At 36.7% G+C, this 25231-nt stretch overlaps 1 protein-coding gene across 3 annotated transcripts in view; it reads right to left on the bottom strand.

Annotated features, from left to right (window-relative positions):
• The window catches only part of side-VI (sidestep VI), a 90474-nt gene that overhangs the window by 62349 nt on the left and 2894 nt on the right, over nucleotides 1-25231 (bottom strand). For 2 of the 3 annotated variants that reach the window (XM_070207069.1, XM_070207070.1), the window contains exon 2: nucleotides 2099-2974. In XM_070207069.1, coding sequence (XP_070063170.1) covers nucleotides 2099-2216 — 118 coding nt within the window. In that variant the 5' untranslated portion in view covers nucleotides 2217-2974. The remainder of the gene's footprint in view (nucleotides 1-2098; nucleotides 2975-25231) is intronic. The other variant, XM_032435335.2, reaches the window with a different exon arrangement.

Raw genomic sequence — 25231 nt, 5'->3', positions numbered from 1 at the left:
TATAAATTCCCTGGACGCTGGAAAATGTGTACAGCGCAATAAATTTATACATGCAACGAAAATAAGAGATCAACAGCAAAATGCGAGCACAAATTTTTATATAGCACTCTGGGGATAATCAGCAGCAACAGCAACAGCAACAACAACAGCCAGCAGCAGCAGCAGCTAATGTAAAGTCCAACGCAGACACATAAAAATGAGAATTTATGCAGCTCGGAAAAGTACTCGCCGCAGGGATAAGGCCAAAAGGGGCGTGGCCCAGCCCAATGGGCGCTCAATGAGGCAGGTGACGCAGGTGACGCTTTGGATTTGTGACTACGGAACAAAAAAATATAAATCAATAGGAAAAAACAAATAGCAACAAGAGCTATAAACAAGCGTGCCGCACATGTCTTCTCTTGGAAAAAAGTTAATAATGAGGTTGTATAAATTGCATAATTTTATATTTATTAATTTAACATATTCGCACAGCTCAACTTTGGTTTATTTAAACACGCCCACACACACACACACACAAAAGTGAACAACAACAATTATTGCCACATTTTTAAGCACCAGCAATAAAAAACCTTTTACTTCACTGCACCGTAAAATGCAGTTAAATGTTGCATTCAATAACAGCTACCAACAATTTAGTGCAGCTTACATGTACATGGAATGCGCAGAATTTGTAAATTGAGAAATGGTATTTCAATTATGGAAAAGGTAATATTGCAAATTCGAAGAATTGCTGGCAAAATATAAAGCAAATAATATCGTCAAAAAATCGAAACGAAAATCGATCCGAAATAAAAGCAGATCTATCATAGCTTGAACAATTTGTAAAACTGCACTAGTATTTACATATTTATTTATTATATATTTTTAAGGTTAAGTTATCAGCTGAGTTTTTAGTCTCAAATGACTCTAACGACTCGAGTGTCTATCCCATTCTCAAATATAAGCGCAAATAAACAAATTTTAATTTTATTTGCTAACTAGTTAGCTCAGTTATGATGCAAGACACAAGATATGAACTTGTTCTGTTGAATTTAAAAGTTTTGGTTTTATAGTCAATTAAGCGCATGACGTCCACTTATGTATTTCAACATTTTGTTGTTTTAACAGCTTGCCAAGCTTCTGCCACATAATCTTCTAGAGTTTGACAAGCAAAATGGCTTTAAGCAAAGTTTCAAATGAGCAATTAAAATTTTATGATTCTGCTGCATAATTAAAATTAATATGCTAAATGCTCACAGCTTTTACTCTCAGCCAAACGAATACCGAAAAATTTTAAAAATACGCCACTCACAAATTTAAAGTGCAACTCAATGGATAAATACTCTAAAACAATTTAAATAAATGGTTTTAATTAAAATGTAAATATGATAACGTCTTAAGATGTATGTGTCGTGTGAGAACGGAGAGTATAAGACTAACAGATACCTTAAGTACAGAATGATTTTATATTCCATCGTTAGAGATGCAGGTTGTGCTTTTAATACATACCTACTAATAGCTCTAATACCTTTCTTATCTGAGGCAGTTATTAGCAGTTAGTTACACCCAACATTCCAGTGTTTTTGTCTCTAAACTAAACTCTAAACCATCATAGTAAATTATATTTAATGCACTCACAGATGTACCCAAGGCTACTGGAAGTAAGAACTGGTATTTATATGATAAGTGGACTGAACACGCATATTTTATAGTTATAAAAATATATATATATGTATATATAATATACCCAAGTGTGCCCGTTTCTTTGAAGCAGGGTATAAACAACGTTTGAGAAGAAACAATTTTTTGTTTTAAAGCTATAATAGCTCGGATAATAGGAAATAATAATGTTTAACAATTTTATCAAAAAATATTCAATAACACAAATTAAAAATTAAATCTTTATATAGTATTTAAATGGAAAAGCAAATTGTCATACAAGTTTTTGGAGTATTTTCTGAATGAAAAGTATTTGTTTTTGAATACGCCTGTTTTAATTATTAAATCCTAATAAACAAATCTGAGCCAAAATCAAGTCAAGAAATTGCATTTTAATATCTGATATAATATACTCTGAAGATACTGCGCATATAATATAAAAGGTATTTCGTGTGCTTACCTGGCTTATACCCATCGACATGCTCGTGTGTCTCGGTCCCTCTTAGGTACAGGGTGCCAATGATGAGACATAAAATGAACGGTGTGCATTTCAGTTGCTGCTTCATGTTGGACCCCATTTTGTTTCGGCTTCCTTTTTTCTGACTGTGCCAAATGGCAATTGTAAATGTAACACGTAAATTCTCTATGTATGTGGAATGTACTGTATAGGTAGTGAGCGGCTACATGGGCATAAAAAATTCAAATAAATTTGCTTCGCTTTATGCAAACATCATTTCAAATATGCACACACACGTACATACACACTAACACATATGGGCAAAATGATTTGCTGGCTTTTTGCGTGTGTGTTTAGTGACAATATTCGTGCACGTGGTTGTTGCCGTTCGTGGTGTTATTTTATATATTTTATTTTCTTTGGCTTGAATCCTTTTTGTTGTTGCTTTAATTTTTTTCACTTAATTAAAAACTTTTGCGCTGCTCATAAATTCATTTAAATATTTACAAACAGTCGCCCTTTTTCAGCTGATGTTGTTGTTCGTTCTTTATGTTGTGTTTGTTTTGTTGTTGTTATTTTTTGTCAAAACACATAACCGTTAAGATGAATTTTTAATAGAATTTGACGAGGCGACGAAACAACTTTAGTGGCACACCCCTTTCTCTCACTCACACTCGCACTCGGAATGTGTGTGTTTGGGTGTATTTTGTATTTGTGCTTATGAATATTTAAAATAAAGCGCGCACGTGCTGCTTTTGTACGCTGCGCTCACTTGCAATAGAAGCTGCCTAAAATTTGATTTTTTCTAATCCTTTCACCATGTTGACAATGGCAATTTGTTTGCCACAATGCCTTCAAATGTCTTTCAACGGTCGACTACTGCAATTAAAAAAGATAAAAATATTTATGTGGTTAGTACCGAAATTCATCTAGTTTCTCTCGAGAATTTGTTTATATATTATTGACCAAACATTTGCTGGTCATTACATAATGCCAGTGGGTAGAGGTAGAGGGAAAAAACTTATGCCAATCAATAATGATGGATTAGAGCCGTCCGGCCATCGCACATAAAACTCGTAAATTATATACAAGCGCAGGCTGCGGCTCGCCAAATTAAATAGCCCAAAAAAACTTTTGCACAACGTATTAATTGAGTAAATCGTAGGGAAGGATCAGGCTGTGTGAGGTCGGACATGCCATGTTAACATGCCAGATGAAGTTATCCCAGACATACGCCATCGAAATGTCAATAGGTTCAAATTATGCTCAGATATGTAGAGAAATTCTCATATTTACCTCTATATGAGCCACATATAAATGTATATATACAACTTATATATATTTTTGCGACCTGGCAGGCTCTACTTGCCAAATACAGGTTATTGACAAAGGAGTCATGAAAACTTTGACTTGAAAGTTTCGCCACGTTTTTTGTTTAACACGCAGCTCGAACAAGCTGATAAACTTGCATGACATTCCAGTGACTGCCACGTCGCAACCCCCAAGTTCTCAGCCCCAAATTTCAGCTGGCATCAAGCATCGTCAGGTGGGGACCCAAGCCAGTGCCCCAGGACACAGCTTGTTGCCGTGACTAAGTTTGCATTGGGTAATTAAGAGCTGTGCAAGTGTTTATTGAGAGAGATTGCGAAAAGCTGCGAACTTGCGGCTAAGTAGTTGTTAGTTGCTAACTAGTGTCAAACTAGTGCTACTTTCTGCTCCTAGTACGAACTTCTAGAGCAAAAGTTCAACCAAAGCCACAAAATATAATGATTAAAAAGATAAGCGCAAGCACCGAGACGATTAACAGCTGCTTTTCACTTCAAACCCAAAGGATAATTAAGCAAAGATTATTTTCGAGATTCCCAAGGAAGTTACAAATTTTATTTTTGATTTAATTATAAACGAAAGAAACATAGTTACTCACTTTATTTTTGATTTAATTATAAGCTATAGAAACATAGCTTTAAAATTGCATGAGATTTGATGGCTTTTGAAAATGTCAAAGTACAGCCTGCGACTGAAACTTTCAACGTGGAACTAAAATAATATTTAAATATTTCAAGAAAATATTAAGAGGGAGGGTTTCTTAATTAACTGCACGAATGTCGCTTTATTTATTATATTACCGCTGGCATAGCTCTAAGTGATAGCAAACTAGGTGAAAATATATGAATATAAAGCACTTTAAACCTGATAAGTTCTGGAAAATCTCAAGGGAACTAGCAATTGCTTATAAAATTTAAAATATAATATGAGATGAGTACGATTAGGTTGGAGTTATGAATATTATACAATTTATGAAAGTATATTATTTTACAAAAAGTTTTCATTCAACTACTTGGTTTTAATTTTCTAAATAAATTAGTCACTTAACCCATTGCACTCGAACCACCCATTAAAGAGTCAACAAATGTCACAGCACACTATTGCCCAGGTTGGGAAAAAACTTGGCCAACTTGGTGGCAGCAAAAACCATTCAATTATGCCAACAATATGCACACATTTCAGCCAAACCGAATAACAAACAACAACAGCAAAAACAACTTAAAACCAAAACGATATTCATAAAACTATTGCGACGAGTGCGCCGACTAACAATAAAACAAAAATATAACAAAAAACAATTGTAGCGAATCGAAATGAGTGAGCAGCGAGTGCAGTAGAATCGGGTGAATGTTCTTGCTGCTGCTTCAATGGTAGTTTTTGCTGTTGCCATGAAGTCGCTTGCCTGCCTGCTAGTGAATATCTGTGAGTGTTTTGTGAATGCTTGCTAGTGCCTGTGAATGCCTCTTGGCGTTTAGCGCATAAATTGAGCGCAGCAATTTCATTTAAATGTGCACAATAAACTTAGTTCATGACCCCTCGAGCATTTTGACTATGATATGTTGGCATCTCTTTCTACTTCTCTATGTCTGCCTCAACTTCTAAATCACATTAAATTTTGCTAACAAAATGCATAATGCAAGACCTTTAGCCAACAGCACAGCTGCTATAGCTTTTCTATGCCAGCAGGCATGCCGGAAGTGCAACACACACACGCAGCACACACGTACACGCTCACACACGCCCGCACAGAGTTTAGCTTTGTTGTTAGCCGTTTGACAATTGAATTCAAATGAATTGCGGTTGAGTTTTATAACAAAGCAAAGTCAGCGACATGGTAATGCAAAAAGTGACTATGTGGAACAGCGAAGCATAGAAAAGCTATGGAACATTTTTGAAAAATTGCGAAATCAATAAGCAAGAGGAAGAGGGTGAGTGTGTGTGCGAGCGAGACACACAAACTGGAATACAACGGTAATTTAGTCACTTGACATGCTTTTCTAGCTGACAAATGTTGCGATTTGTCATTGGTTTGTCGTGCTCGTGACGTTGTCTTGTTGTGGCTTTGCTTTTCGTAGATCCCCACGCTGGGTCCCTTTCCATTTCATTTGCATGCAATATTTGTTGTGTATAGCTTTTTTTTGAGTTTTAAATAAACGCAGTTTATTACAAGAAGACAATATTGTTACATTCATTCTTATCTTTTGAGTCTCAAAACTATTTATTGAAACTCAATCAATTGCATAAATTAAATTATATATTTAATTAATTTGATACATTTTCAAGAAACTGCAAAGGACTTATTTATTGATTCTTGAATTGAATTTCTTCGTTAAAGTTGCTGCAACAAAAGAGACCACCCTGAGGGCCACTTCAATTAAATTCAACCCGCATTGCCTGCAGCCGACAGCATACAATTTTAAGCAATATTTTAAAAGCATGTCTCTTAAATATTTCATTCTTTATATTTACAACGCCCTCGCGCCATGGACTCAACTTAAGCATTTTGTCCAAAAGAAAGGGGGAAAAATCCGAAACTCAGCTGCGAATGTTGCACCTGCAGCTGCAGTTGAAACAATTTCCCTTTGCTCGCTTTTTCGCTGCCGCCTCAATTTCCGGCAAAAGGCCGACAAGGCTTATCCGTTGCTGCGAGCTGCCAGCCCAGCCTGTCCACTCTACCATTCATTTGACTCTACGCTTAAGTGAATTTCACTATATAATAGAAAAAAAAATGTGCCCAACGCAAAAAAATGGTAAAATACCGAAATCGTTGCGTTCGAAATTTTATAGTCATATTTTTTTTTTTTACGTCGCATGATGCACTACAGAAATGTATGTTAAAATGTATTTTTAATATTAAGCGCGAAAGCGACCTAAATATGAGCAATGTTGTTAAATTAAAAAGTAACTGTCAGTGGGTGGTAGGGGATGGTTATTGAGAAGGGGGGCAGGGTTGAAAAAACGCAATGAAATCAACAACTTGCCAGCGGGAAAGGGACGCATTATAAAAATGGCGACAAACGACCGGAAATGGTTGCGGCAAAAAAGGCCACCACAGGCACAGGCCTGCACACGTATACCAGCACACAGGCTCGAATACAGACAAACGCACATATGAGTGGAAAAAATAGAGCTAACCAGCCGGCTCAGCAACGTCCTGGCACTGACTTCCTCCGGTTTAAATATAGCCAGACCAAAGCCAAACAGTCGACAAACGCTAAACGCACAGCTAGGGGAAATGAGTGGCGAGGTTGTGGCTGGCGTCTGGTGTCTGCTGTCTGCTGGGCGAGGGTGGGATTGCGACAATAAGGGCGCATCTACTGCGGCGCATATAATGAACCAGGAGCTCCATGGCCGCGACATGGCCGTTGCTCATTTCCAGGTCGACGTAATTTGTCCATAATTTGTCTGCGTCTTCCACACAGACAGGCAACGCGACCGCCACCAAGCGAGCGAAGAGTGGGTGGGTGCTTCTTGTTTGTATAAGGGACTGTCTGTGTCTGAGAGTTTATCTATGGCACACTTAGGCGCTATTTATGTCTTTTTATTTTTATAATATTCATCCGAGTGCAAGTTTTGGGCTCTTTATGGATTATTTCGGGGCTTTTCTGTGATTAAACCGAAAATGTACGTTCAAAATTATGAGTCTGTGGCAGTACTCAGCTGCTCCTTGTTCAATGCTATTGGCGCATGAGCGAACGGTCAAACTTATAAGCGGCATACTGGTGAACAGGTGTAGGCGTGGACGTGGCCCAGTTTTGTGGCTGACTGAGTTCATTAATCTAAGCAGCTCACACGTCCAGAAGCAAAACAATTGTCTGTGGTATGCGGACAGCGTGCTAACAAGTTTTTCCCGCTCGCCATTGTGTATAAGAGACTGTGGCTCTGCATGTATGTGTGAGTGTGTGTATATCTAATTAAAATGGATACGAGTTAATCATGTTGATTGTTTTCACTGATTGATTGATTGTTACAATTTCAGATAGCTGCCATGCAAGCTGTAATTGTGTTGTGGTCCGTGTTATTTGGGACATTTTTGTCAGTTGAAATAAAATTGACGGATTTTCTGAGTAATCATTAAGTAGAAAGTCTTACAAAATGTTCTTTATCTGCTGTGTGCATTTTAAAGGCAAATATAAATTATTCTAATTAATTATTCTCTTGTAAAATAAATTGGTCAATTTACCGCAATTATTTGATTAGGCTTACATAGAACAAATCTACTCGTAATAAAGGAAATTTGAATAATATTGTTTTATTTTCAATAAAGTTCAATATGAAATTAAGGTAGAGAATCAATTGGCTTTTGTTTAATATTATTTGGTAATAACTATTTATAGGAAATATTTGTATTTTAAAGACAACTGTTTGAAATTAATTTTAATAATTTATATTTATTATTTATAAAATATTTATTTTTGTAATTTCAGAGTAACACTTTTCACAATTAGAATTCATTGAAAATATTCAATCGATAATTTTTTCCTTTTATTATATAACCATAGCTCTTCTATAACTCACTGATAATCGCATTTTAAATAGCTATAAATTGGCTGAAAAGCATCCTTTAAATTTGTTAGCGAGCACATTAAGTGCTTTTATTTAAATGTATTCATGGGGCTGTTGTCTGTCGCCTGTTGACATCGTGCTGTGAAAACAACTATAATAAAAACAATAACATCAGCGTGAGCAACAGCTGCAACGACAATAACTCTTGGCATTGCATGCACGCACCCTTGTGCACATACGCACACGCACACACACTCACACATATACGTATACCTATGCAAACAGCATCTGTTGTGTCGTCGTTGCCGTCGCCCACATAAGTATACTGCATTTTTTGCAATAACAAGCAAAACTTGCGCACCGAAACGTAAACGCCGCTTGTTTTGTTAAAATATGTATGTGTGTGTGTGTGTGTCTGTGGTAAGTTCGCTGTTGTATGTAGATATGGCAAGCTACAGCAACTGCAGCTGCATTTGGCCCCGCCAGCAATGCACAGCTTATAATTGAAAATGTTTTGTTTTAATTAACTCGCATTTTTATGTGCAGTCGTCTGCCCTTAACTCAGTTTATGCCCACCTTCCTGTGTTGTCCTCTCTTTACCGATCCCGCGCACATTCTAGGCCTGCAATACATAAACATATATACTCTATCCTTGTGTTGCTTCGCTTAAGCGTTTTGCTCTTTTAGACAGACCGACTCGCCCATTGATTTTGATAGGTTTGTGTGTCCCGGTTATTATTATGACGCGCTTTATTGTCACGCGGCTGCTGCCACAAAATGCTTCATGTGCTGGCCGCATCAAATTTATGTTTACAGCGCAAGTGGCAAGCGCTATGAAAACACAGCATACGAGCAAAGTCAAGGCGCCAGGCAATAACAGTGCCGTATTTAGCAACGGTCGCGGAAGCTGAGTGCATGAGAGATAGAGGGAAAGAGAGAGAGAGAGAGAGAGAGAGAGAGAGAGAGAGAGAGAGTGTGTGCAACGACACTCAAAATGTTTGGGTTATATGAAGACATAAACATAAAAGTGTTTTATAATAAAGCAAAGCGCGAAATAATTCACAGCACAGTGCTCAGTGGCGCAGAGAAGCCAAGCTGACAATTTTTATAGTCTTCTACCTACAAGAACACATTCACACACACTGGCAGGCTGACAATGATGTTAAATAAAATATTGTTTATATGCCAACATAATAAATGGCCATTGCCAGCGAAGGACTCATAAAACGCACGTTAGTCATCGCCATCAAACAAACACCTAGGACATTATTAAAGTCATACAGACTGCCAGGATACATGCACGTGTTTATCCATAAGAGTTTCATTTTGTGCCCTCAACAATGACAATCACTACAGATGAGTTGAATGCAGCTGTCTACTTTTATGGCTTACAATTTTTTAAGGTACTAAAAAATAAGTAAAGTGTTTGCTATCAAAACAAGAAAGTTTGTTTACAAGTAAGTTAGATTTAGCTGACCTGCACTATAAACCAGAAATGTATATTATTGTTGGCAATTAACAAAGCCTTGAACACAACTAGTTCCAAAAAAAATATAATCGAATAATCATCTATCTTTACCAATAGATGTTTGGTAAAAACATTTGTTTTTATATATATAAATTTATTTTTTCTTAAGTACGTGTATTTGCATGTGCAATATCATATAAGCATATGCAGGCAATGATATATTATATATATATGTTGACTTGCCCCTGCCTTGCTTACACTAACTTAAAATCTAAGATTAGCAATAATAATGCCACAAGTATTAATTATGTATAGAAAGTATTAAATATATATATTATTAACTTGTTATTCTTTCCATAACTGTTATTCAAGGCATTGTTAAATGTATTATCACCTTTTTAAAATGAAAACATATGCATAACTTGTAAAAGTTTTCTACTTTGACTTGTAAGTGCTCATGCCTGTGACGAACCCTCCCTTGTTAAATTTTCAATTCACAATCCTCCGCATATGCCCAGCTCCAACAGTTGTTTATCTCATTTATATTTAAATATCTCAAGCGATTTCAGTTTCATTATTAAACTAATGACTTTATTATTTGCTAATTACCCGGGGAATAATTGTTCATCTGACCTAGTTAAGGCGCTCAGATCCTGGGCTGTCATGTAATGTGTCGGACAGCTCTGGGCAAGGACTTGACCATACATGAGACTGGGTAGAGGGTACGGGCCAGGCCAGGCCAGCACAGAACATGGAACATGGGCCAGCAACAGCTGACTAAAAACGAGGCAGTGGCAAAGTTTTTGCGTTTGTCGTTTAGTTTGGAAAATTGCTAATTTATTATTTTGCGCATTTAAATATTTTAAGTGTCCCGCAGGATTTGCACTTGCATGCACATACACACATACGAGAAACTTGCAAGGACACTAAAAAATTTGTCGCCAGCCTGAGCCGTGCTGCGTCCTGAGCTCTGGGCCCTGTGTGCTGTGGCAGCAGCAGTAGCAGCCACGTTACAAGTTAATATAATTTTAATGAAAATTAACATGAAGCCTGGCACTTTTTGCCCCACACGCTTTAATTTCCCAAAAGACAAAGCGACTTTTGTGTGTGTGTGTGAGAGAGAAAGCGCTCGACTGTCTGTGCGTGTGACTGTGTGTAGGAGGAGTAGGACATGTGTTAGTGCTGGTTTATTACACATACGCTCCGTGTTAAGCGCATAGTTGAGCAGCCGCCAGCCGTTTAAGCTGCTTTTATTTTCATTTCTCACTGCGCGCTCTCTCTCTCTTTCTCTCTCTCTCTCTCTCTCTCTCTCTCTCTCTCTCTCTCTCTCTCTCTCTCTCTCTCTCTTTCTCTCTCTCTCTGACTCTTGCTCTCGCTCACTATCTAGTTTTATAACTGTTTACCAATTTTATTTGCTACTTGCCTAATTTCTTGCAGCGACTTCTGCACGTTTAAAAGGTTGATTCAAGTGGGTTCTTGTGTTGGGATTTACGCAACTTATTTCGCATAGGCAAAATAGCTGAAAGTGCCTGTTCGACTTTTATCTATAACAGCGCAAGAGGCTGTGCCAGGCTACACCCATGCACAATCTATACTCGGCTTTTATCTGCGGCTCTCCCTCAATCCGCCGCAGCCTACTACGCCTATCCATTTTGGTGGGCACCGACAGGCAACAGCAGTCATAGTACAAGTTATAAGCCTTTGAAACTTGGCACGCGCTTCTGAGCTCAAATTTTGCATTGCACCTTTACACCCAGACACACACAAACACACACGCCCGATATTCACTTTTGATGGTTAGAACTCAACCTATTTTATGCTGCCCATCATCATCAGTGAGCGTAACAAACAATTTGTCAAGTTTCAATATGTCGCTGCACTTTGATGATTGTCCTCCAGACTTGCGTTGACAAGGCTATACCTCAAGCCTTTGCCAAACGGCATATTGAGCCTTTGCAAGAGAAGCTATAATGTAATTTTGGAACCTTTAATTGGCCTAAGAGCGTAAATGAATTGAACTAGGCTTACATTGACAAGAATATAAATCTACATTAAAACCTTTGCAAGCCGTATACTCAGCGTTTGCTAAGGCAACTAAAATATAATCTTCTTCTATAATCATCATCTTTAATAATCATCAGATAGTTAATGAAGAGATCAATATGTAAACGCCAACGCAACCCTTGAGCAATTCATTCCTCACGAGGTTATTGATTATTTGTCGCATCGCATCTGAGTCGAAACAAATTCCGAGCAGGCAATTAGTCGCGTTAATCTCTGTGACATTCTTTCATTTGTTGATCAGTCGCCAGTTCTTGGAGCAGTAATGAGTAGATTGTGTCATGGCTGTACATACAAGCACAATAGGCAAATCACTATGGCTTATCGTGGTGTACACGCTCAATTATCTTGCCATTAAACAACGTTTGGCTTAGTTTGTAAGAAAAAGAAATAAATTTATATTTTTTAGGGTTGTTGTTTAATTATAATAAAAGTCTTTTCATATCTGACAATCGAAACCGGTATCCTTAACAAGTCCTTTGTATTTAAATCTTAAAAAAAATATTATTTCAATTTTGATGCTATTAACTTATAATAACTGGGGCTTAGCGAATTCGAAAAACTTTCCTTTGAATGAATGGTTTTCACAACATTTCGGAATAACTTTTAAGCCAGAATAAGTAACTTTATCGCCGCATAACCCTAGATTTTTCATTTATTTAGTTCTATTTCTTTGGAGCATTGCTTGAATAAAAACAATGCTATGCCATATTCCACAGTTCGTCGGCCACCGGTCAGTGTCAATTAGTAAATACATTTTTGCCCAGTTTTATCTGCAATCGCTAATAAATATTTTTCATGACCTTTGGCATTTTGCAACAGCTCAAGTGGCCGCTGCTGTTTGTGCTTGTGTGTATTCACACTGTCTGGTATCTGTGAGCATGGCAAACAGAACGCAAAGCTTTAACACAACATCAAATAGTAAAAGAGCATTGAATAATGCCTCAGTCCTGATATCGTATAGCAGTTCCTTGACTGCTGTTACTGTGGCTGCTGTTGCTGGCATCTTTTGCTATCGTTGCCTTTTTTATTAGCTTTGTCTTTCAATCTGTCTCACTGCCTGTTATGTGTCTTTTATTTTATTTGCTATCCCCTCCGACTGCTACAAGCGACAAAACAAAATCGATTTTTATTTGCCAAGCAGAAAAGAGAGAGCTCGCAGTTTGTTTGCTGTCAGAGATATTAAATCGTTTGGTTTGCAGGCGGTTCAACATCGGCTGGCTTGGCGCTGACTGATTGAAAGGCTTCTTAGGTTGAGGACCATTTAACTATAAATGATATATATGTGCTATGCAGTATCTTATAATTAAATCCAAATATAGATTTAGGCAGATATTAATTAGCAGCTGTTGTGCTGCCTCTCCCTGGAGAAAAGTTTGTGTAATTAGTGCACAGAAAATTCGTTTTGATTTTCATTGATTTTGCAATTATGAAAGGCGGAGCACAAAGTTTTACCCATTAAATTTCAATAATTTGCTTAAGATTGGGGCGTATCCATAAATTATTTTTAATGGGCGTGGCTCTGGCAACTTGGTTGCGCTAGCAACGGTATCAAGTCGTAGAATTTCCCGCTATTTGTAATTAAGCAAGTAACTTCTAAGCCTAATGAGCTTAACGCTCGCCACTCACTCGCACAGACGCAGACAACGGCGAAATGTTGCAAATTGTTGCTTTTGTCATATGTCAAACCTGCCAAAAATGGCCGCCAGTTGAACGTGGAACATGATAGCGACAGCAGCAAACGGCGGCAAAGGCTGCTTGGCCCGGGGTCACAAGGACTACAGCCCTGATTGGGCATAGACAAAAAGTGCCGCCATCAAAACAGCTTGACATATCAGGCGCTATCTAACGCGGCACACCCCTGCCTTCTATGTATGTCAGCTTTTGCAATGCCCCGCAGCGATAAGTTGGTCAGGGGAGTGAGAGGGCGCTTTTGCACTCAACGTTAGCCCACTTTAGCTCTGTTGTATTCGTCAGCTTTTGTTTTTACCAAACGAAAATGGAGCGCACGGCAGATTTGGATGCTGATATGCATGCAGGTGTATGCGCGTCTGTAAGTGTGTGAGTGTATTGCTGTGTAAAGTGTGTGCTGGTGTGTAAAGTGCCTGCCTAACCAATTTGTGCGCCCATACAAACTAATGTGCTTTGATGTAGCTACTACAGCTTCCGACTCAGCCTGACAAATGCTTGAGTCGCACAAAAAGCTTGTCTACTAATCTTATTTTTTAATTTTTTTTTGTTGCGACAAGAACATCGATCACATTAAGTAAACAAATTTATTTTTGTTGAGGGCCGCTTTAGAAAATTATTTAAATCGACAACAAAAAGTGCCATACGATACTTTAGATTCCACTTGCCGCATTCCGCATACGCCGCATATGTCGCACCCCAACTGCAATGAGTGTGAATCAATCAAAATCAGCGTCGAAAATTATGCCGCAAATTGAATTATTGATTCGATTAAAACGCACCTCAACACACGCACCAGCACCTACGCGCACACACACCTACACACTCAAACAGCAAATAAATAAGCAGCGGCGAACAGACGACGCCTCAGCATGCGGGGAATTGTACAGCTTTTGCCATTTAAGCGTGCCTGGCGATCAAATTACATACACTCCACCATACATACACACAGACACACGTGCACTTATTCATCGGTATTAGAGTTACATATACCGTTTACTTATGAAGCGCCACGCGGGCACATTAAAAGCCACAAATCGTCTAAAACGCTCAATGTACAAACACATCGTCTTTCACTGCCAGCCCGTGTATATGCGTGTACGTGTCGTCTGTGTCATGCAAAGCGCTTAATCGTCAATATTATTTCATACGCACACTAACATAAGCGCGCACACACACGCATAAAGCAATCAACTGTAGAGTAGCTCTGGAGCTTATTCTCATACCAATCCATCGATTACAGTCACTTATTTATGTGTATTCTTTTTTCATCATTTTTATTTTGTTTGATTTATGCCATATCTGATTTTTATATACCCTTCAGCAGAGTCAATCAGCACATTTATGTTGTACACGCTTATATTAACTTTTTAAGGTAATATTTGCCGTTTATTAATAAGGATTGTATTATGTATTTTGTTGTTTCCATGTTCCCTTAAAAAAAAAAATATTTTTATATATTTTACTTATTTAAATACGTTATAAACAGTATCAAATATTTTACTTATTTAAATTTTACAAAACCTGTCACAGGTCTTTATAATTGGCTATTATTAAATATATTGCTTATTAAAATTATTCAAAATTTTCCCAAAGTTTAATAATAGAGTATATTTAAATATTTATGTACAAAAATATTTTACTAGTTAACCATTTGATTTCAGCAATTAATCGAAAATCAAATTTTTCGAAAAAATTGTTTTAATTGGTGCAGTCTTTTATTTTTTACGAAAATATATTTAAAGTTTTATATTTTACACACTATTAATTGTGATAGTTTTGGAAATTCATTAAAATAAATATAAAAAAATATGATAACTATTATTAATAATCATATTGAGTTAAGTAAGAGCAAAAAAGCAAAAGTTAAATCAAAAACATTCTGATATAATTTGCTAACATATATATTTTCAACACTTTTTATTTATTTTAGAGTTCACAACGCTTCGGTGCAACATATATAAAGCGAATTTACTTTCTTGGTTTTGCAGCTCTGTTAAAAAGCCTTGAGCAATGGCGTTGCAGGAAATGGTTCCATGTGCTCGCCGCCATTTTGTGTGCGCAATTAAGCGTTTGATGTGCGCTTTTCGTTTGAAAATGAGGCAGAAGCAAGAGCAGTTAAAGCAGCCGTAAGAGCAACGGCATCAGCATCAGCCCAGGGGCAACCTAATATCTTTCATAAATAATTTATGCGATTTGTTTGCTGTTTTTTATGATTGTCAATGCATTAGTCGCAGTGTGTGTGTGTGAGTATTTGTATGTGTGGGCGTGCGTGCGCTTGTTTGTGTGTGGTTGAATTTATAGTTTCAGCTGAGATTTTAAATCAATTTAAAATGGCATTTCATTAGCAAATCCAAATTCCAAAAACGACAGCCATATCATCATGTGGCATATATTTTGTGCTTGCCTTGGTGGGCCCATATGTGTCTATACATATGCGTGTGTGTATGCGTTTATGTGGGTGCCGATTAGTGCTGCTTAATCGTATAACTCAGAGCTAAAAGCTTTTAGAGCTTGCATAAGATGAAAGATATTTTAAATGTATGTGGCTCATGTTAAAAATCTCCTGCACATTGTGTAGACAATAGAAATGCTTAATTCGAACTAAATACATATTTATACGTATTAGAAAGTTGGTTATTACATAACGCCACAGTGGTAGAGGTAATAAAATCCAATAATATTTTTGACTATATAAAACATTATGTAGGGCACATGCTCTAATATATATGCAGGCCAAAAAATTGAATACGCTGTTTTAACGTTTGGGACAAAGGAATAATGTTGAGAATGAAAAAGGTTTGCTTGTGATTCGTGTCAGCTTTATGGAGATTCCGCCTTCTTGCTAAACGCTAAGCGTTGTGCTCACCATACGGAATTCTTGGAGCCTTGGAGCCAAAGCATACTCAATATAATTTGATTTTTTTTTATGAATAAAAGTTAATTAAATACCCAAATATTAAAATGTCTGCTATATTTAAACATGTGACCTCCCGCTTATAACTGCAACGCTTAGACTCTCAAAAAACTCTTGACAGCACGCTTGTAACGGCATTCACTAACGTTTTCCATAACCTGCAGGTCAAATAAATCAAAAGACATCTTCAGTTCAAATTTCAGGTTTCTAGCTCTGACAGTCGGTCAGCCAGTTAGAACAAAATCTTTTATACGCTTAGATATGTTATTTAAATAAAAATACGCAAAGATGGGATTTATAGTTAGCCAGCAGGATAAACAAAAGCTGCACGTGTGTTTTTACTGCATTAAATATTATGCAAAGCACTTAACTGGGACTTTGCACTTACACGCACAGCAACAAACTACAAATACACTTTAACATAAAGCTATACTGGCTTGTAAGCTAAACACACACACTCACCTTCGTTTCGAAGTGCATGCTATAAAGAGAGGCTGCGTCTCGCTCTCGGCTGTCCAGCTCGATATGTTGTGCTGCTGCTATTTTGTCCTTACTTCTAGTGCTGTCATAAAACGCTGCTCGACAGCTAAGAAACAAATTGCATTATGAAGCTGAACTCTTGCACCTGTGCAAGCTGCAAGCTACACAACAATACATCTCTCTCTCTTTCTCTCGCTCACTCTCTATTTCACTATTTCTCTATATTCTATCCTTGTATATATCTACAATAAATATGATAAATCACCATGCCCCGACTGCTGCTGCTGCTGTTGTCCATGACAAATGACGCAGAGCCACGTGTTAAAACCCCTGAGATGCTGCTGCTCGGCGCATGTTATAGTATTTTGCTCCGAATGCCACGTATACAATAATCGATGCGATTTGATGCATACCAACTGTATAATACACACACACACACACACACACACACACATAAACATACGTACAGATCATGGTTATGCTTATAAAACACATACATATAAGTATATCCGCATGCTCATGTCGCTTAAATGTGTAGCATAAATATTCATTTTTATGGGAAAGACAAGGGCAAGTCTCACTGTATGCGAGTGTATATATGTGTATGTGTCTGTATGTGTTGTGATTGTGTGTGTATTATGCAGTCAAAATGGCGGCAGCTTGCTGTGCTCATTGCGGCGGAAACGGAAGTGCTTAAGCTGTAAGCAGAAATCATAAACGAAAATCACGTAATGCCGTTCGGTGTATATGTGTGTGTGGCAAGCTGCTTGCCTCAAGTGGCAGGTGTTGCTGCAATGATTTTCAATTTTACGCGTGAAAGTCATGCGCTAATTTTCTTGTTTGCCATTTGCAATTCGCCTATTCATTGTCATTTGCCACACTGTGCGCTCAGTACGAGAGCCAATTGACATTAATGACACGCCAATTTGGACTAATTGAGTTGGTGCGCACAACTTTTTGATTAGTCGAATAATTGGATACCCTTACGGTAAGCGTCGTGTCTATGCATGCGTTGCGGACGCAATCTTGACCTTCTACTGCAGCCATTGACAAAAGTCGTCTGTCGTAATGGGGTTGACGTTTGACGACCATATCACAGAGCATATTTCTATCTTTTTAACTCTTTGACTATCTCTTCCTTCCTTTCCCACCTTTCTCTACTTCACCTCATGCAAATCCTTTCAAAGACATTGAGATTTGGCCTTAGCCAAAATGCGTAGAAAATATAAAAGTCACGTAGCTGGTAGCCGCCGTTTCCGGTTACGGCGCACACGCTCCACACACACACACACACACACACACACACACACACACACACACACACACACGCGCGCGTACACTATGTGGCACACACACTTACTTTGTTACGGCTTAAGCATTCGTTTGCACTCGAGCGCTTTGATTACGCTTCGATTTTTTTCAGCACTAAGAAAAGTTTTCCAAGTTTTTCGTTTTTTCCTTTAGTTTTCTTTTTGTATATATATACATATACTTATATGCGATTCATTGGTATTAACGCCCAAATTACTTTATTTATATGCCATATTCAAAGTTGCCGGAGCAACCAGATTATTTACCTACATAAATATAAGTATATATTTTTTACATACCTAAGCATAGCCCTAATTTATGAGCTAAATAAGCCTTAAACTTGGGATTTGCACACAAAAAGGGCTGTGCCTTATTTGATATGCAAAGTACATTTTAAAATTTTGAACGCCTGTATCATAAATTGAAAGCCAAAATCTAAAACCTGAAACCGTCTAGCCAGCAATTTAACTAATAATTACAGTCAACGTGGGAAAAACTATAAAAATAAGTGAAACATGCTTACAACAAATGTAAAAACAAAAGCATAAAATTCATACAAATTTACAGAAATATATGTCAAATGGTTAGGCAAATAATTTGGTTTACTCTCAAAAATACACCAATCCATACTCAAATACAAATTTAGCCATTGGCAATCCTGCAATAGTCAACTTCTACTTCATTTTGATGGCGCGCTAAATTGCGCAAAACAAAATATCAAAAGGCAGCAGCAGGCCAAAATGATGTGCTTAACAGCAAACACATACACGCACCTACGTACACTTATAAAGAGTCTCCTGCGTGTGCTGGCAACATTTTCATAAGAGACAATTTTTTGTATGCTCGTCACATGGCCGTAGCTCAAGCAGACGCCCAGAGTGGGGGCGTGGCAAGGGGTCGCTGACATGCAACGCGCTTTCAATTTCAGCATGCGTATCAGAGTGGGTGTGCATGTGCGTGTTTGTCTAGAAAATCTTAGAGCGCAGACAGGAAATATTTGTTGTTTTTTCCGTATATATCACTGATGTATCCTTGCAGAGGATATTATAGGTTTGGCAAGAGGCACACTAGATCAGAATCAGCAACCGACTATATATGGACATGTCATTTTGATACAAACTTTTAGTTTTGTATTAACATACATTTATGCAACATGATAGAAGTCCTACACCTCGCCGTAGAAGGAATCGTAGAACTTTACTTTCAGAATTGACTTCATCGCAATTTTTTATAATATATTATTGGTATTCAAGATCGAAACAAAAATAACTTCCAGGATATATTTGTAAAGCGTACAAAGTAGAAGACAAGACATGTTGGCAAACATTTATGTGCAAAAAAAATATGTTATATAATGAACAGCATTATGTGAATATTGTTATCATATAATATAAGAGTATTTGCTCTTCGGCATTGCCAAGTTTTCTTTGAACTCTTATATATCACGTTGCTTTACTCGCTTTATACACGTCATCATCATCATCATGATGAGGCTTATGCAATGCTGATTATCATTTGTGGCTTCTGCTGTTTGCTTTGAGCAAATCCACCGCTTTTTACTTTTCACACACATGCTCGTGTCTGCGTCCTTGCACGACTTTGCTGCTGCATACTTTTAGGCTCGACTCGGTTTTAGTTTTTTACGTGTGTTTGCTTTTAATAGCCATCTGTTTGCCTTGCTGTCAGCGTTTTATGCGTGACAAACAAACACACAATAGCACACATAAACACACGCTTAAGACGCACAAGTTTGCGTGACTGTTGCGCAAATTATGCCAAAAGCGTTCAGTAAAATACTAAAAACCAAAACCTTATGAAAAAAATTAACGCATTCGCCTTGAAAATGTGTATCCGAAAGCCAAATGGATAGAAATTAGTATATAAAACAATACTGATTAAAGAGTTAAGCGACCGGCACGCCACTTCCTGTAGCTTGCTTCCATATGGATTATGTGTGCGTATATATATTTATTTACCAGCCAAATGTTTGCTTGGCTTCCTTCATATGTCACACTGATACAAATTTATTTACGCACATACACGCACACTTGAGCGGTTACTTTATCATCTCCTCTGGCAAATGTCCTAGCCAACGTATGGTTGTTGTAGTTGTTCTTGTTGCGCCTTTGATTTTCATGTTTGTGTTTGCCCAAAATGTCAAAGATGTCAAATTAATTTTCATAGCATTTCGGTTGGCTTTTTAGATAATTGAATGGCATTTTTATTATTTGCTCATTTCATATGCCAATTCGTTGTTATCGGTCTATTTATTTGCATTTGCGGCATATAAATTCATTTTCATGATATCCATGAATATTTGATAATTTTCTTTAAGTCAAGTTTATATTCACTTAGTTATTTATTACCGGGATTTCAAATACGGTTTTAAATTAATTGAAAGGCGATTAAATCAATTGATTAACGTGTTTTCAAAGTCTTTACTAATTATATTTGTAGATATCATTTAGTTCTCACAATTATTTAATCGGTTTACGTTATATTAGCTGCATACGTTTACCGTATCAATATACATTAAAAATAGTTGAGTAGGGCGCCGGTAGAATTTGAAAGTGTAATATAAAGTTTATTGAAAGTTTGAAAATTTTATGAAAGTTTACTAAATATAATAATACATATTTGTCCATATTACTTCACTAAAGAAAAATCTGTTTACTAAATTGACTTGGGATCAAAGATATGCGTGAAATATGAAAGTGCAGACATTCAGTGACTGCCAGAAAATTATATATGTAACCACATAATTTTCCAATATCAACAATTCAACCACAACACGTGCCTTTTCAATAAATAATTAATCATGTCCTTTGATCAATAAAATTTTGGAAAAATGTATGCTAATCACATGTATATAATTGTGTGTGTGTGTTGTTGTGTATGTATGATAATCAAATACGCCTCGTCAACAAAAAAATCCATATAAACAATTAGATTAAGTAGCAATATTACCCAGAACCAGATACATTAATCAATAACACCACACATTAATACACAACAACACACACACACACATATATATATAGCATACTTCAGCTTCGTTTTAATAATTGTTAGTATTAGCATATAACTGCGGGTGTCAAATAACTGGCAGCCAATACAAACAGATATCGTTTACCTGCAAGCTAACAACAAATTATATGGATAATATAAACCCGTGACAATCAAATGCACATCAGGTACACATTGAAGGAGCTTCATATATAAAGCAAAGATATGAAGCAAAATAGGAAACCGGCGGCACTACAAGGGCAACTAGCAAAAAGTAAGTGGATGACTTAAACAAAGTGCTTGAAGGTTAATAAAAAAAATAAAATAAAAAACTCATAAAAAATTCAGCAAGTCGAGCCAAGCGGAAACGGAAATACGTAAATAAAATATAAAAAAAAATTCAAATAAAGTGAAATTGCAGTTGCCACTGCACCAACAGCAGCACTACCAGCTGTTTCGCATATACCAGTAAAGTACATATTTCACATCTTTTTTTCTACTTATATACAAGCAATGGCTATTATTTTAAGTTGCCCACGCGCTAGCTGATTTAATTTCAGGCTATTATGCGCCCACAATGCCAGCGGTAAATGCAGAGAGAAGCGAAGCAAAGCAGAAAGAGCACACTGAAAACAAACGGAGCAACAGCCCGAAAAAAGTAAAGCTCACTAAAGCGTATCGCAGTGTTCGAGGTTAAAATGTGTTATATAAAAGTATTCCCTAGATATATGACGGTTGTATTCTGCAGGACTTCATAGGGCTGTTAACTAACTAAGCACAAAGATATACTGCAAATTAATAAATATATGTATATATATCTTAAGATATTTTAGATATAAACCTACGTTATCAACAAAAGCTTTTGTACAAATAAAAATAATAACATTTTCATATAAATTCACTTCTAAAAAAATAGTAAGAATAATCTAGGCACTACCTAAATCACAATTAACGCCAAATTTTGTCCAGACATTGTTATAATTTCATTATATATTATATCTGCGCCTATCATTATATTTAAATTGTCATTTCATTTTATTTATTATTTGATTTAATTGGGTTTTTCATTAATTTAAATTTTTTTTTCTTTCACAGTTCTCAATATTATTTTCATACCTATTATTATTATTGTTATTATTATTTTTATTAGTATTATTATTAGGTACATTCTTATTATATATATTTTATGCTTTAATAATTTTTCATATATTTTGCTCAATAATTCTTTTTAGAACTTTGTTTTGTAGTTCTTTTGAAATAAATAAATTATATATTTTAATTTAATAATATAAAATTTTTAAACATATAAGTATTAATAATAATAATATATTTTTTTTTATTATACTTTGTTTGAAAGCAAATTCAGAAATTAATTTACTGTAAGGATATTATTTAGCTGTTCCTTAAGTAAATCTTAAAGCTTTTAGTTTTAATGAAGCTATATGTAAATATTCTCCAGAGCTTACATGAGACTTAAAGAGTATTTTAATGCTTTTTTTACTGTAGTGTAAAACATGTTTAAAAAGAAGACGCTCTGTCCTGAGGCTTATTGCACAAGAGTTTAGCTTCAACTTCATCTAATATACCCCTCGCGAGAAATCAGGTACAAATGTATATACGTATAAATGCGGCTGACCAGTAAAGTTGGTTACCAAACTTGGACTGAAAGCTTTTTAAGAGTGGCCTGCTGGCTAAGTTTTTGTGTTGGTGCTGTGGTATTTCTTCTGTATTTTGTTGTTTTGGTTGTTGAGCGGAGATTTGGGTCGAGTATCTGAATGAGCTCACATTTTACAGTTGCTGCTGCCGTTGCCGCTGCTAGTGCGACTGTGGGCTGACTGCTCCTGTCGGCCTTTTTCTCTCTTTAATTCATATTATTTGCACTTTATTTTATGTTCCTGTTGTTGTTGTTGCAATTTTCTTTGCCTGGGTCAACATTAAGAATAGAGCAACCTTTTGGCGAGGGCAGTGAGAGCAGGTGGTACGCTTTAATTTCCCAAGGCCTCGCAGCCCAGTTGATTGTTGATTGGCAAGTATAGAAAGCATTCGTATTACCACCGACCAGCTGGACGAATCGTTTGCCTCTCTTTTTGCTTCAAATTAGGGCAATGACAAGCTATTACTGCTAATCCATGTGAAATCGAAGCACAAAAATGCGAGGGGCGAAATGTGTATAAAGTGAGCAACAATTTCGGGAATTACAGCAGGAGCAACCGATGCCAAGCATGTCATGTACTGAGAACTGCACAGAGATGCTCAAAGAACAGCAATAAGAAACTGAGAGTATCTTAACAGTTGCTTTCACTTGAGTTAGTTTTGTTGTAGAATGTCGTTTGTATCGATAATTAATCGTCAACATTATCAGCTAAACGCAAATCATATTTACAACAATTTGCTAATGGTATTTATTTACAAATAAGTCTTATTTACTTAAGAAAGCTGGTAGCCATTGACAATAATTCAAATTGATGCCTAAAATGTTATGATCGTAAGTGGGAAAAAAATACGAGTTATTGGCAATCAGTCTGCATGAAAAGTAAATCATGATATATTTACATAAGGATATGTTAAAATATTATACGATCGTTCAACTCAAACAAAAAACCTCCAACTGACTCAATGTCAATCCCTCTGCATTTCTCGCCCCTTAAATTTGTTAAGTTCAAGAGCCAATAGAAACTTTTATTAAACGGAAACTCGAGCTCGAGCTCAAAAAAACATTTTTTATAGAAATAAAGAACATGCGAACTGTCTAGACTAAAAAGCAAATGCGGCAATAAAAAGTGCCGACAGAGAAGCCAACGACTTTCCTCATTATAAACGAAACTACAATCAAAGCGCAGATTTTAAGCCCCGAGCAGCTTTGATTACCAATCCGAAAAACCCGCACATAAGCCTCAACCAACCTCCCTAGTCGCACCTGATACTTAACTGTGTGTGTGTTGGATTTATTGTGACTCTGTGTGCGTGTGTGTGTGGGTATGTGTGCCGAGGCATTTGAAACCTGATTAGGCAAGCACTTCAAGTGTTGTCTGGTTGAGGTTGCAGGAGCTTGGCGAAGGCTTGAGCGAGTTATCCAGCAAGTGAGTAAGCGAGCAAGTGAGTAAGCCAATTGCCTCGCCCATATTTTGTAGACGCCCACGTGGGAAGCGCACGGCAGCTGTGGGAAATTTATTGTTTCAAGTAAATGCCACTTGATGGATTATTTGCTTACTGCTGCCACTTTGATTTCTATTGGTGTTCTTTGTTGGTTTTTTCTTTTTTTGTTACACCCTGTACAAGCAAACTGCTTTAATTTAGTTTTAAAATACATTTTGTATAGATATCGTTCCTAACCATGATAATCCGCTCAGCCCACAATGGCAATCGTTCCATAAGCGCCCTCTTAACAGATCTACAGGTTATAAACGGAGAACAAATTCAACTAAAACTCCTTAAGCTTCTCGATTGCTCCCACCGACAAAATCAAATCGATAACTTTGTGTTATTAATTGATATTCCTTAAATAATATCAGAACTTCTTATACAAGTGCTTCGACAATTAATATATTTTTTTGCAGGCGATTACTACAATATTAGACAACAATTTACAACAATTTAGAACTGGATCGGATGAAGAGTTACAGGCTTGATATTTGAGTAATGCATATTTTCTATATATACTATGATTTATGCCCTATCTAATTTAAACCCTTTTCGGAAATAAATACAGGAGTTACGCGAGAAAATAGTTTTCTTAATCGAATGTGCTTCTTAATCGAAGTGCTACGGCAAAGATACAGAGTATTCAGCTAGGTAAGTTTCTGGCATACTCCTTACTTGTTACACGCTGAACCTATTGAAAATGGATAAAAAGGGTATAACGTTTATGTGCAATTACATGTACCAGGCAGAATTTCTGTATACATGTACACACACATATTCATGCACATCTGTTTTTAATTCTAATAAGAGCATGGCAATTGCGATTGTATTGTTTTTTTTTTTTGTGCTGCTATTTTAATTCGTTCTTTTTTTGTTGAGACTCAAATATTGGTGTGGCTGTTAAGTAGAGACGGCGTCCAGTTCAAACCTAACCGGGGAAGCTTTTATTTTTTGGCTGGTGTGACTGTTGAGTAGGGTCGTCAGCTAGTAATGCGGTCATTTGCGAGTTCGAACTCTGCCAAAGAAACATTTTTTTAATTTATCAATTTTACTACAGACGAGCGCGAAGCTCGAGTTGCATTTGCTGTTGGAAAATCTAGACTACATATAACCAATTACTTGTTTTTATTATTTGGTCATTGGTATCTGGCTCTGTGTAATATGATAATCTCGGCAATTAATTGACTATGAAAGCACTCTCAGTTGCTTATAGCCAAGACCGTTAAGTAGT

Source organism: Drosophila virilis, chromosome 2 (assembly GCF_030788295.1).
Source record: "Drosophila virilis strain 15010-1051.87 chromosome 2, Dvir_AGI_RSII-ME, whole genome shotgun sequence".
NCBI lineage: Eukaryota > Metazoa > Arthropoda > Insecta > Diptera > Drosophilidae > Drosophila > Drosophila virilis.
The sequence above is the reverse complement of the archived record's forward strand: the minus strand, read 5'-3'. Positions and strand labels throughout refer to the sequence as shown.